The 14267-nt window shown below is 35.4% G+C and overlaps 1 protein-coding gene across 3 annotated transcripts in view; it reads right to left on the minus strand.

Annotated features, from left to right (window-relative positions):
• GLCCI1 (glucocorticoid induced 1) overlaps nt 1-14267 on the minus strand; it is an 82007-nt gene that overhangs the window by 30602 nt on the left and 37138 nt on the right. For 2 of the 3 annotated variants that reach the window (XM_090287193.1, XM_090287192.1), the window contains exon 3: nt 5563-5649. In XM_090287193.1, coding sequence (XP_090143319.1) covers nt 5563-5649 — 87 coding nt within the window. Of the gene's footprint in view, nt 1-2364; nt 2503-5562; nt 5650-14267 lie in introns of all 3 variants that reach the window. The other variant, XM_090287194.1, reaches the window with a different exon arrangement.

Here is a 14267-nt window from a genome sequence, read left to right on the forward strand (position 1 = left end):
CAACAGATAGGCTTGCCCATGTGCGGACTCGCACAAACCTGCTGTCCCAGGAACAGATGGAGATATTCCCACACACAGATTCATCCCACAGACATAGCTAGCTTTGGGACAATTTTATACACATACACTAAGTTTTATTATAGAAGTGATTTACAACTACCAGTAAGGTACATTTTCAACAGAGGCATGTTAACAGTACCGACTAATGTTTAAAATACACTTAATTCACAAACCCATTTTATCCCACAGATTTATTATATCTCTTACAGACTAGGAAACACTCCAATAAGTAAAGTACTTTTCTCAATGTAACACAGCTAAGAAATGGCAGGCCGAGTCCTTTAGTCTTTAATTCATAACCTTTTTCTATTATCTACCAACACTGCTGAAAGTAATACTAGGTTAATGTTCAACTGTGGTAACTAACCAGTCATTCTGTATTGGCTCATAATCTCAACCACTCTGCAAAGTAACTTCCTTTCTTAATGCTGGAGATATTGCAAGATGTGAAACTGGAATAAAGATGAACAAAAATTTGATGAAGCAATTAACTGACTACATACTAACCCTACTGATAAAGTTTCTATTTTTTTGATAAGCAGTTTGTATTACCTTAAAAACTGTGCCTATTGGATACAATTTTAAATAATGAAAATTATAAAACATCTTTAGAACTTAATTGAATATGAACTGCGACAGAGACATTATTAAATATATGTATTTTTAAAAGATTTATCACATAATTCCTTTGATCTCAAAGTGATAATCAAAATTCTCAAGACAGATGTCTTTTAGGTCCAGAGAGAATATTGCAATTATTTGCCCTGAATACACTCTGATAAGAAATTTAAAAAATACAAACACTGAAAGAATGTTAGGGCAGAAGGTACACTCTTAGTAAACCTATAAGGAAACTTTAATTTTTATTACTTAAAAAGCAAAGTCCACATCAGTAATATCTAATAATTATTAGGTGACCAGAAGTAAGATACATCCCTAATCATTTCACATACTCCTACAGATAGTTCCAAGAAAAACTCTTACTAATGAGAGAAGGACTGAGATAAGGAAGTAACTTATGTTTTTTCCTTATTTCCTCTGAAGAACTTAACAATAGTAAACCCTCATTTTAAAATTTATCTTTATAAAAATCAGGAATAGTGAAAAAGAATTTAAACAACAATACCATATGTATTCTTCTTGTTCTCTCTGGGAATGTCACCCACTTGGATAAAAAGGTTTGCTCACTGCTCGCTATAAAAACAGTGGATTCCCCACACTCTGTGTTTCTCTCCTGTAATGTGGTGTACTGCATGTGCAGGCATCTGTCTGAGCCCTCCTCATCACCCCATGTGACTTGGGTTCAGGGGAACAAATGCAAACTTGATAGTCTTGAGACTGGCTGTGCTACAGTCCACTGTCTCCAAACCAGGAGTCTCATGCCTCTGCCAGCATCCATGAAATAGTAAAAGACAAACTTCTTAGTCTGTAAGTAGGAAAAATCAAATCAAATCCAAGACCTGAGAGGGTGTAGTTCCTCTTTTGCCTCGAATGAACTTTTTTTTTTTTTTTATCCTCACCCAAACATATTTTTTCATTGCTTTTAGAGAAAGAGGAAGGCAGGGAGGAAGGCAGGGAGGGAGGGAGGGAAGGGGGGAGAGAGAGAGAGAGAGAGAGAGAGAGAGAGAGAGAGAGAGAGAGAGAGAGGGAGAGAGAGAGAATCGATTGGTTGCCTTCTTTTACATGCCCCAACCAGGGAATGAACCTGCAACCTGGGTATGTGTCCTGACAGGGAACTGAACCTGTGACTCTTTGGTTCACAGGATGATGCTCCAACCAACTGAGCCACAGCAGCCAGAGCAAGAGAGGAGTTTTAATGAAACAACAAGAATGAGTGATATATGTTCCCACAGATTAGGGGTCATGATGAATTGGTACCTGACACCCACTCCAGATACTGAACATGTTGAGCTAGGATAACAGAGATTTACTATTGCATTAGATTCATCCTAAACTCTCAGACATTAACCAGACAAAAATATGTGAGTTTCCCAGGAACCATTTGGGATATTTGAGTGTTACAGTCATTGTGGAGGGTTGTTGTAGGTCCTAGCTATGCAAACGGGCCTCCCAGAAGGGTGAACAGAGCTCAGCAGATGAGAAAGTAAATTCTATTTCTAGAACTCTAGAGGTGAAGGAAAAAGAGACTCACTATATCACAAAGGTAAGAGATGTGTAGAAAGAAGGATCTCCAAAGAATTCATGAAATCACAAAGCAAAGTTTTAAAAAGCTGTCCAGCCCAGGGAATGTAAAGGCATCTTACAACAGTACCAGTCAAGTAAGAACATTTCTGTTCCCCTTACCTTTCCCTCTCTCCCCCACGTGCCAACTCCAGAGGGGTCGGAAACAGTAGCTATGGAGTTAGGAAGGAGGTGAGCAAGAAACAGAAAAGGAGCTTCCAGGATCCCTTCACCCATGAAGTCACCCAGCTGTAGCAGGCCCTAGTTGGGAGAAGAAGAGTAGCTATAACCATGGAAGAAGTTAGAAGCTTTGGCTTTTGTAAGACACTGGAAAGCATGCTCACTTGAAAGGACTACAGGAGTGTAAGAACGTTCAGCTTCTAGTTTTGTACCATGGACAGGAGACAAATTCCTCTAACTGAATAAGGACAGTGGGAGTTAATACAAAATCCTTTTGAGATTATTCCTTAAATTCTTAGCTTCAGCTTCACTGGAGAGGACACTCCAGCGTCATCGCAAGATGTCGATTCAACACGGGAGGAGACAGATACCGTGTCACTCCCGAGTCGGACTGCACAGCCATTCTCGGCGGTGCAGATAGACTCTTAAGAAGCTACACCATCGTCTCTCGAGACGGACGGCTGCCGACGTCTCTTTAGTGATTTAAAAATGGTTTCCTTATTGAACCAGTGGTATGTAAACAAGGAGCAGACTAACAGTTACCAGGCGGGAGGATGGAAGGGAAAGAAAGGAGGGAAGAAGGGGAAGGGTCTAGTCAGGGAACTAGTATAAATGACCCATGGACATGGACAATGGGGTGGGGATTGACTGTGGAATAAGGGGTGGGCTGGGTGGAGGGGGAGAAATAGGGGAAAAAATGGGACAACTGTAATAGAAAAACAATAAATAAATTTAAAAATATGATTTCCTTCTCTGAACATAATTATAATAGTTATTTTGATGTTTTTGTCTGCTAAATCCAACATGGAGACAGTTTCTATTAATGTTTTTTTTTTTTTTAAGTATGGGTTATACTTTCATGTTTCTTTGCATATTTCTAATTTTTTTCTTGAATATCAGATGTTTTAGATAATATATTGTAGCAGCTCTAGATTCCAATTTTCTCTGAGTCATTGTTGTCTTCCCTCTTTGTGTTCTAGTAACCTGATGGACTAAAATACTGGTTTTCCCATAATATGTGATCACTGATGTCACTATTCCATTATTTTCCCTTCATTTTTTCTTGTACAACTAGATTTTTAAGATCTTTTCAAGCTTGTCTCCAATGTTCACTTTAGGGTTCAGCCAAAGGCTGATCGAGATTTTATCTAAACATCTCAGTCCACTAAGGGTTCCACTCCCAGGATGAGATTTTGGTATAGAATAAGTAGTGCAGTTGAAGTCCGAGCCTTTTACAAGTTGGCTCCAGATTTTATTATCGCTAGCAGAGCCACTGGCCCTTTGCAGCTAAGATCACTAATGTAAACTTCAACACTCTCTGTCAAGTGCTCTCTCTCTCTAGTAGGGGCCCCAAAGCTTCTGGTTTTCAAGGCCTGCCCCATCCTGGTTGAAATGTCAGACCAACAAAGCTGGGGATGAGGAAGAGGGGGAAAGGGCCAGATAAGAACTTGTGTCATCCTTACCCTGAGTTCAATAATTTTCCCAAATAAAGCTTCTCATTTTGTGTGCCTGATTTCCAGAGCACTGAATTATTTGATTCATCCCACTTTATGGTTGCTTTGTGGAGAGAGCAATCAAATCTCTCACTCGGTATTTAATGTTAACCATTCCTTTTTCAATCATGCATATCCTGGGTTGGTGTAGTCCAGAGTTCATCCATACCAAATCTTGGCTACTACTCTGAGATAGTATTTTCCTCTGAGATAAAATTACAAGTTCACTTTTTTGTTATTCATATTTTAGCTATATATTAGCTATATATTTTAGATATATTAAACCAGCTTCCTTTCTTCCTTCTTTTTTTTTTATTTTTTGCTGCTGGGAGTAAGTGATTTTGTGTAGATGCATTTGTGTGTAGGGTAGATAGACATCAAGGATTTCTCTACATTAATATTATAAAGAACCTACTAAAATTTTAATTCAGTCATAGGCATAATCATGCTAATAGACTATTCAGTCTAGATACCACAGTATATGCAAGATACTGATAGCCCACAGTATATGAAAATGATACTAAACAGTATGGAAACTATGGCATATATAAAAACATATGAGAGAAATGTCAATGTTTATCTTGGAGAAAAATGACATTGCTAGCCGTTCAAATATTTAAGTAGACTTACACAATGATACAGAGGGCAGAGTCAAAACTAAGAGGTATAATTCTGAGTTCAAGATACAAAATGAACTATTTAACAACTTAAGCTGAAACAACTGAAGTAGTTTGGTTCTCTTGCAAAGTGATGAGCTTCTTTCACCAAGAATGATCAAAATACACTAGATGACCATTTCTTAAAGAAGTATTTACATAGGAAATAAGACTAGATGACCTTTCAACTCTAAGTTGTTATAAAAAATAGATAAGAATTTAGATAGATATAAGATAACGCTATCAGGAAAATTATCCAAATTATACATAAAGATGATTGTAATTTGGGTTATTCATAACGAGTAAGGGAATGGGGTCATAAAAACCATTTATAAAAGATATGTCTTCCACTGTACTATGCTGGGTCTCAAAGGGCAACAATATTTTGGCTATCATAAAAAAGCTATTAAAAGCAGAAAACACTTTCCTACCATTGTACCAAGCTATGATCTATAGTTCTGGTTGCTATAACTCAAAAATAAGAAAGCCGAGGTGGAACAAAAGATAACCAAAAGGAAGAAGATATAGCAATTACTAATAAAATGAGAATTCATTCTGGAAAAGCAAAAGCTGAGAGGGTACATAACAGATATTTATAAAGAACATAAAGAGCACAAACAAGATAAACTCAAGCTTATTTATAAAAACATGAAAGGCAACCCTTAAACTCTATAAAGAGGTAAGGTTAACACAAATAAAGGAAGTACCATTATATTCAGGAAATAGTAAGGTAATTTGCTAGGACCGAAATAGGTTATAGTGCGTTGGGTATTGTCCCATAAACCAAGAGGTTGCTGGTTCGATTCCCAGGCAGGGCGTAAGTCTAGGTTGTGGGGCCAGGTCCCAGGATGGGAGTGTGTGAGAGGCAACTATCAACATAACATTTGTCTTGCACACTGATGTTTGTCTCCCTCTCTTGACCTCTCTCAAAATAAATAAATAAATAAAATCTTTAAAAAATAGGATATAGACTAAAAGCAGAAATAGCTTACCTCTTTTAGTTGGTCAGCACTCCCCCATGATGCAGAACGTTGATGTGACCTCTTCTCCACTCCCTCTTCTGCCCAACAGCTAGGTGTCTTTAAAAAAACAAAATGAAAAAGAAGGAACTTTGTCTTTACTCCTATTCTCACAGCAACTCAAACATATTTCAAATTTTTCATGCAAACCAGTTAAGGAGCTACACTAAATACTGAGATCCCTTAAATGCTGAGATTTTCATAACCCTGTGTAATGTTTAAAACATTCTATCATATTCTGAACATGATCAATTAAAGATGCCTTTAAGTAAAGTTAGTCAAAACATTTTGTTTTTCACATCAACAAATTAATGGAACATCCAAATGTAATACAAAACACTAAATTCCAAATGGTTAAAACCATTAGTAACTATATTTTAAGAAGCAAAAATATTAAAGTATCATTCTTAGTATATGAGAGAATTCTTGATGTAATATAAATTAGGGAAGGTAAAAACCACAATTTAAAGACAGACAATAGTAATGATTATCACAGTTAATATATATGGCTTTAAAATTATTGTTATTACACACTGAAACATATCATTGCTTATGTTGAGGCTGTACCTGTGCCGTCACATAATATATAGCTTCTTATGAAAAAGCCATAAGTTCCACTTTATACAATTCAAAATTCTTGTGGACAATTTTTTAAATAATGACCACCTCTTAAAAGTAACAAAACCTCAAAATGAAACCAGTAACAATTGAATCCTAATTGAATAAAAACACAAATGAACTGCTTAAAAGTTCAAATACTACAGTGAAGCTGTTTAGTCATAACTGAAAAAGTAAAATATTTTATTTAATTGACAAGTGTAAGGATAAAAGATAATCAATATATTAAGTAAGCTACATGTGAAGAATTAGTTACTAACATTTCCTAAGTTCAGTTCTAGATAAGGCAAACTACTCTGAAAATAACTGTCCCCCAAGAAGTCATATCTTTAATCATCAATCTATTCTAAAATTATTCAATTATGAGTTTTAGTCACACTTTTATTTTGACAATTTATATGCCTTAATACTTTTACATTTCTACCAAGTGTAAACATTACTCTTGTCAAAAATCAAATGATTGAGGATCAGAGTGTTTAAAATTCAAAGTGTATTCACAGAAAGTGAGTCAAATTTCAGGCATGTTCCATAATTATTTAACAATAACACTAATTATTTTCATTTTGTACAGTTCTAACATTTTCAAAGGACATTCACATAAACTGTAACTCCAACCTGGAGATCAATCAATACCACATGTTTTGCAAATGCCTCAATACTGCTAAGCATGCCAACAGCAAATGGAACTGGACGCGAGGTCTCCTATCTCACAGGATATCTCCTTTCTTCATATAATCATTTTTTCTAAAACTGAATACAAAAACCTATTTGATTATTTCAGAACAGAGTATTAGTTATACAAAAGAAATAAAAACTAACTACAAAAAATATTTATGATCTGGAAAGCTAGCTAACAAAACAGTTCTTTAAAAGTGCAAACCACTGAAAGAGTGCTCTCGATTGTGTGGCTATAGAGTTACATGCACGTAAACCATATAAGTCTATTTATCATAGTCTCAGCTTTTAAAAAAGTACACCCCGAAGAGTAATTTAATTATAATCACATCAATTTAAAATAGTATAACAGTGCTCTGGTCTACAAATATAGTCTAGAGACTGCATTGTCCAGTACAACAGCTACTAGCCACATGCAATAATTTAAGTTTAAATTAATGAAAATGAAATAAAACTAAAAATTCAGTTCCTTAGTTGCAGCAGTACATTTTAAATGCTGAATAACCGCAGTGGCTACTGGCTGCCATGCAGAACAGCACAGGTATGGGACATTACCATCACTGCAGAAAATTCTACTGAGAGAGCAGCGTTCTTCACATTTAATCATTGCTTTTTAACAAGTTATTTAAGTCAAAGCAAAACCAAAAGATGGCTATTTGGTTTATGAAATGAATTTAAAGCTCTTGCTTGTGAAGTCACAGAAGATGAAATCACTTGTATCCAATTTGTTAAAACTGGGTGTTTGAGAAATGTTTTATCATTTAAATTAGGAAAACGCCACCACAGTAGCAAAAGTTCTTCCCTTTCATTTCAGCAAACAGTATTTTCCTACTGGCCTGTTACTCTGTCCATTAACCTAGCATAGAATTCTATGAACTATACTACTTATAACACTTCCCATGGATGTTAGTAAGAATACATGACAAAAGGGTTTCATGGCAAATAAGTTTGGGAAATAGTGAATACTATACCTTCTTTTACTCAAAGTACAATGTAATTAGCATTTCAAAAACTCAAACATACAAACACAAACACAAAGATATGCACTTTCTACAGAAACTCCTTTACTCTCTTTCTTATTTATATGACCCCAGAACACTTATTTTGGAAGTACACATATTAACATCCTCCACAGACAGCTTGGAAAGGAACATTATCCTGAATAACCTGTACGTACATAAGAGCTTGCACTTCAGTCCCCACACCTGAGAGGATTCTGGGCTCACTCTTGGTTTGTACTGAATGTATTCTATGGGTTTGGTTTGGACCAACATAAAATATCATGCACCCATCCTCACAGTATCATACAGAGTATTTTCATGGCCTTAAAAACCTCTGTGTTCTGCCTATTCATTTCTCCCCATCCTCCAACCCCTGGCAACCACTTGTTTTTACTATCTCTATAGTTGGAATCATATGGTTGGCTACCTTTTCAGAGTGGCTTCTTTCACTTAATAACATACATTTAAGATTCCTCCATGTCTTTTCTTCATGGCTTGATAGCTCATTTCTTTTTAGTGCTGAATAATACACTATTACCACAGTTTACTCATGCAATCACCTATTGACGGACATCATGGCTGCTTCCAAGATTTGGCAATTAAGAATAAAGCTACTATATTGTCCTGGCCATTGTGGTTGAGTTGGTTGGAGTGTTGTCCCGTAACTGAAAGGCTGTGCAGGTTTGATCCCTGGTTGGGCATTTATGAGAGGCAGTCAATTGATGTTTCTCTCTCACATCAATGTTTCTCTCTTTCTCTCTCTCTCTCTCTCTCTCTCTCTCTCTCTCTCTCTCTCTCTCTCTCTCTCTCTCTCTCTCTCTCTGTCTCTCCACCCAACACTCTCTTTCTCTCTCTTTAAAAAGCAATGAAAGAATGTCCTTTGGTGAGGATAAAAAAAAAAAAAAAAGAATAAAGATACTATAAACATCTATGTGCAAGTTTTTCTATAGACAATTTCAAATCCTTTGGGTAAATACCAAGGAGCATGAATAATGGACCATATGGTAAGAGTATGTTTAGTTTTGTAAGAAACCACCAAGCTATCTTCCAAAGTGGCTGTACCATTTTGCAGTCCCACCAGCAATGAATGAGAGTTCCTGATGTCCTACATCCTAGCCAACATTTGGTGTTGTCAGTGTCTGGCTTTTGGCCATTCTAATAGGTATGTTGTAGTATATCTCATTATTATTTTAATTTGCATTTCCCTGATAACATGTGATGTGGAACATCTTTTTAGAAGCTTATTTGCCATTTTCCTTGGTGAGGTATCTATTAAGGTCTGTGGCCCATTAAAAAAAATCAGGTTGTTTTCTTATGCTGAGTTTGAAGAACTTTTCTGTATATTTTGAATAACAATCCTTTACCAGATATGAATTCTGAGTACTTTTGTTATTTACATCTTTATTCATAAGCTGGAAAGGGCAACTATGCTTTCCTGCAATATCAATTTCAAAACAGATCAAGGTAACTCACAGCAAGAAAATACTGATTTTCATACATACAATCCTAAAGCTATTTCCCCCCCAAATTACAAAAATAAAAGAATAAAAACTTCACAAAATTCTTAAATCTTATTTAAAACATTTAAAAAATTTTATACAAAACTTTAAAATCTATTTTTTGTATAGTTCATCCCTACCTTTGAAATTTACTGCAGTTTATAATCTATTACGGAACTATGATTATTGACTGCTAATTATTTTATCATATTTATACAGAGGATTCTTAGTAGTAAAATACTGATAAACCTGGCAAGAAATGAACTGGAATCATTTGAAAATCAATAATATTTTAACTAATACTTAATGATGACTATAGACTAATTTTCACTTATAAAAGGGTTTTAAAATAGATAATGACAAACCCTTCGTTATTTATAAATATATCATTTGACTAATAAAAATTTTGAAACTTTTTAAAAGCTTTTAATTTAAAAGACAGTTTTTAAAAGTCTATCCTGATGAAGTTTTAAAAAGGAGCACAAAAAATATGACCCTAATATTATTTGCTAATAACTGTATGTAAATATAAATAGTCCTATAACCAGATACAAATAGTATCTTTACTTGAAAACAAGGAGTGTAGAAAGAACCAGTTCAGCTGAAAACAGCATGAGGAATTCAGTGAAAGCAGTGATTACATACCCAAATTTTTATCACACTCCAATGATACACCAAGTTATGTGCTCACATATTAGACTAGTTTCACCCAGTGGTCCCTGGAAGAGCATTATTGGCCTCATCTGGGAATATGTTAGAAATGCAAATTCTCAGGTTCCATCCAAGAATTATTAAATTGGAAATTCTTACATGAAGTCCAGCAATCTGTGTTTTAACAACCTCTCCAAATGATTTGCATGTAAGCTAAGGTTTGAAAGGTACTGTTAGATTAAGGAAATAAAAATGAATAAGAAATACATTCTGCACTCAATGTGACGTACTTACCATATATATAACCACTAATTTTTCTTGTAGGCTAATATTATATACCAGTATAATATCAATTTGCATAAAATTACATCTTTAGAAGTTAACATAAGCTAACATAATATTGTTTGGAGACACAGAAATTTATACTGATAGGGAGAGGTTTTTCTTTTCTGAGGAATATTAAACAGTAGCCCCTAAGAAGTACTAACATGCCTGAGTATTTAAGTAAAATGTATATCCATGTTTATTTAGCCCACAATGTGTTCCACACAACCGAATGAAGATCTGTGAAGTAACGATTTGTGATTTTTCTATATTATTAACCAGAAACTTATAAAGAAGCTGTATTTCTGTTTCTAGATCTCAAGAGGAGGGGGGGAGAGGGTGTTGGTGGTAAATCTCTGAATTGCAATTTTTTGAAAATAGGAAATAGCACAGAATCAACTATTACATCAGTGTTAGATATGATAAAATGAAATAATTTGTCTTACTCTGTAAGAAATGCTCATTTGAGAAAAAGCAATCATAAATGTGTCAACAACCTTAAACATATTCATAGTAATTATGTTTTCAAGAACTAAGTTGAGATGCACAGCAAAAGAAGCACTGAAATAAAATGTCTACTAATAGGAAAATTACAATTGTGGCAATTCTTATAATACAAAAAACTACAGCATGTGGACTAAAATCCCACTTTAGTAAGCAAATATGTACAAAGAGAAAATATAAATAGTGGTGGGAATGCCAAATAATTCTATAGTAAATCCATAATTTTCAGTTGAATGAGAAAAACAATCAGGAAAAATAAGATTTAATTGTCATGTTTAGCAATATTCAATGGCATGGGAAAATACTATGGCTTAAGAAGATTACAAAACACTATGGTATCATCTAAATTGTTTTAAAATAGATTTTAATTTTTTAAATGTAAATAATCAATACAGAAAAGGATATACACTAAAGTGTTAAAATGGCTGGTTATTAGAAATATAAGCAACTAAATTTTTATATCATAAAAAGGTTATACTCAGGGAAAATATTAATCAAGGCAAGAGGTATTCTATAGTAATAAACAATACCAACCATAAGGAAGATTTAATGCACACACATCCTTAAACATCTATAATATTATCAAGACATATAAGGCAATGACCACTGAAAACAGACAACAAAAAACTGTAACCCAACAACTGCAAGCTCATGACAGAACTAACAGACATTTAAAAAGGGGGCTATATAGAAAAAAATAGAAGATACAAATGAGCACATACTGTGTTCAAAGACAGGAAGAATTAACATCATTAAAATGTCCATACTATCTAAAGCAATTTATAAATTCAACACAATTCCTATCAAGTTTCCAATGACATATTTCAGAGAACTAGAAAAAATATTTCAAAAATTTACATGGAACCACATAAAGGTCTCGCATAGCAACAGTGATGCTGAGAAGCAAAACGAAGTTGGAGGAACATACTACCTAATATGAAACTCTACTACAAGGCCATAGTAATCAAAATAGCATGGTACTGGCATAAAAACACACATAAATCAATGGAACAGAACAGAGAGCCCAGAAATAAACCCATGCCTATATAGTCAATTAATATTAGACAGAGGGAACAAGCACATACAATGGGCTAAAGACAGTTTATTCAATAAATGGTGTTGGGAAAATTGGACAGATATGTGCAGAAAAATGAATCTACACCACCTTCTTACACCACACACAAGAATAAATTCAAAATGGATTAAAGACTTAAATGTCAGACCTGAACCCATAGAAATCCTAGAAGAAAACATAGGTAGCAAGATTTCGGACATAGCTCATGACAATATTTTATCAGATTAAATCTCCCCAGGCAAGGGAAATAAAAGAAAAATAAACAAACTATATGAAACTAAAAAGCTTTTGCACAGCAAAGGAAAACATCAGGAAAAAGACAACCCACAGAATGGGAGAATATATTTGCCAATACATGTGATAAGGGGTTAATATTCACAATTTATAAAGAATTTACAAAACTCAACACCAAACAAACAACTCAATTAAAAAATGGGCAAAGGACCTGAACAGACACTTCTCTAAAGAGGACCAATAGGCATATGAAAACATGCTCAATGTCACTAATCATCAGAGAATGCCAATTAAAACCACAATGAGATATCATCTCATACCTGTCAGAATGGCTATCATCAATAAATCAACAAATAACAAGTGCTGGCAAGGATGTGGAGAAAGGAAACCCCTCTGCATTGTTGGTGGGAATGCAGACTGGTACAGCCACTGTGGAAAGCAGTATGGAGATAACTCAAAAAATTAAAAACAGATCTGCCTTTTGACCCAGCAATCCCACTTCTGGGAATATATCTGAATGAACCCAAAACACTAATTCGAAAGAACATAAGCACCCCTATGTTCATTGCAGCATTATTTACAATCTCCAAGATACGGAAGCAGCCCAAGTGGATAGGTGGATAAAACAACTACATTTACACAATGGAATACTACACTTGGTTGTGAAAAAGAAGAAAATTTTACCCTTTGTGACAGTATGGATGGACATGGAGAACATTATACTACGTGTAATAAACCAGTCAGAGAAAGACAAATACCATATGGTTTCACTCATATGTGGAATCTAATGAACAAACTGAACTAACAAGCAAAATAGAGAGACTCATCGATAGAGGATGACAGCTAAGGTTTGGGGAGGGTAGGGGGTGGAGGGATTGAGCAAAAAGGAAAATGGACTCATGGACAAGGACAAAAGTGCATTGATTGCTGGGGGTGGGGCGTAGGGGGTTTAAGGGGTCTAAATGGTAATGAAAAAAATTACACACACAAAAAAAGTCAGAGTGTATCCAGGAAGTATCACTGATAGACATTTGCACGTAGAGAGCTATAATTTTGCCATAATATTGCCCAGTCATGATTATTCATAGCAAAAGTAAGATACAGATATATAAGGGAAAAAAAAAAAAAAGAAACTGAATAATATAATAAGATCAAATTAATATAATTAATTCTATATCTAAAAGACTGCACCCTATTTTCAAAAACAGAGCATTAAAAAATGAATCATATATCAGTCTATAACATATTTCAATGAAGTTTCTAAAGATCTATAGTTCTACACTCCCTGGCTGGTTTGGCTCAGTGGATTGAGCGTCGGCCTGCGAGCTAAGTGTCGCTGGTTCGATCTTCCAGTCAGGGCACATCAGAGAAGGAAAACTCTGACTCCAAAAAACCTCCGCTGCCTTGCGGCATACCTCTTCAGGGGAAAGGCTAAGGGAGTAAACCCCGACTGAAAATCCGGAGCCGGAGTCCCTAAGGCGGTTTCACGTTGTAGTCAACACCGGCAACTCCTGCGGCGCACCTGAAGCCAAGCTGTATTGACTCCGTCTTTCCCTTGGATCCCTCAGCTGCGAAGAGAGGGGGGGTCTGCTGCATGGGCAACAGCAGACCCTCCATATCACCCTGCCCAGGCTCTGTAGCTTCAGCTTCACTGGAGAGGACACTCCAGCGTCATCGCAAGATGTCGATTCAACACGGGAGGAGACAGATACCGTGTCACTCCCGAGTTGGACTGCACAACCATTCTCGGCGGTGCAGATAGACTCTTAAGAAGCTACACCATCGTCTCTCGAGACGGACGGCTGCCGACGACGACGACAACGACGACGACGATAGTTCTACACTCTAATTATAATACAATAAAAGTAGAAATTAAACTATTCCTAGGAAAAGCAACTCTGACCACTTCGAAATGAAAAACAAAACAAAAAGCTCTCATATGCTAAACAGGATTAAAAACTAAAATTGCATAACAACTAAAAATATAAATAATGGGAACATTATACACTAGCCAAAGCTGAGCTCAGAGGATAAGTCTTGGCATATATTACTAAATAAGAAATAAAATTGAGCATTCATCTCCAGAATTTAGAAAAA

This window comes from Furipterus horrens, unplaced genomic scaffold, assembly GCF_987537825.1.
Source record: "Furipterus horrens unplaced genomic scaffold, mFurHor1.1.pri manual_scaffold_9, whole genome shotgun sequence".
NCBI classification, from domain to species: domain Eukaryota; kingdom Metazoa; phylum Chordata; class Mammalia; order Chiroptera; family Furipteridae; genus Furipterus; species Furipterus horrens.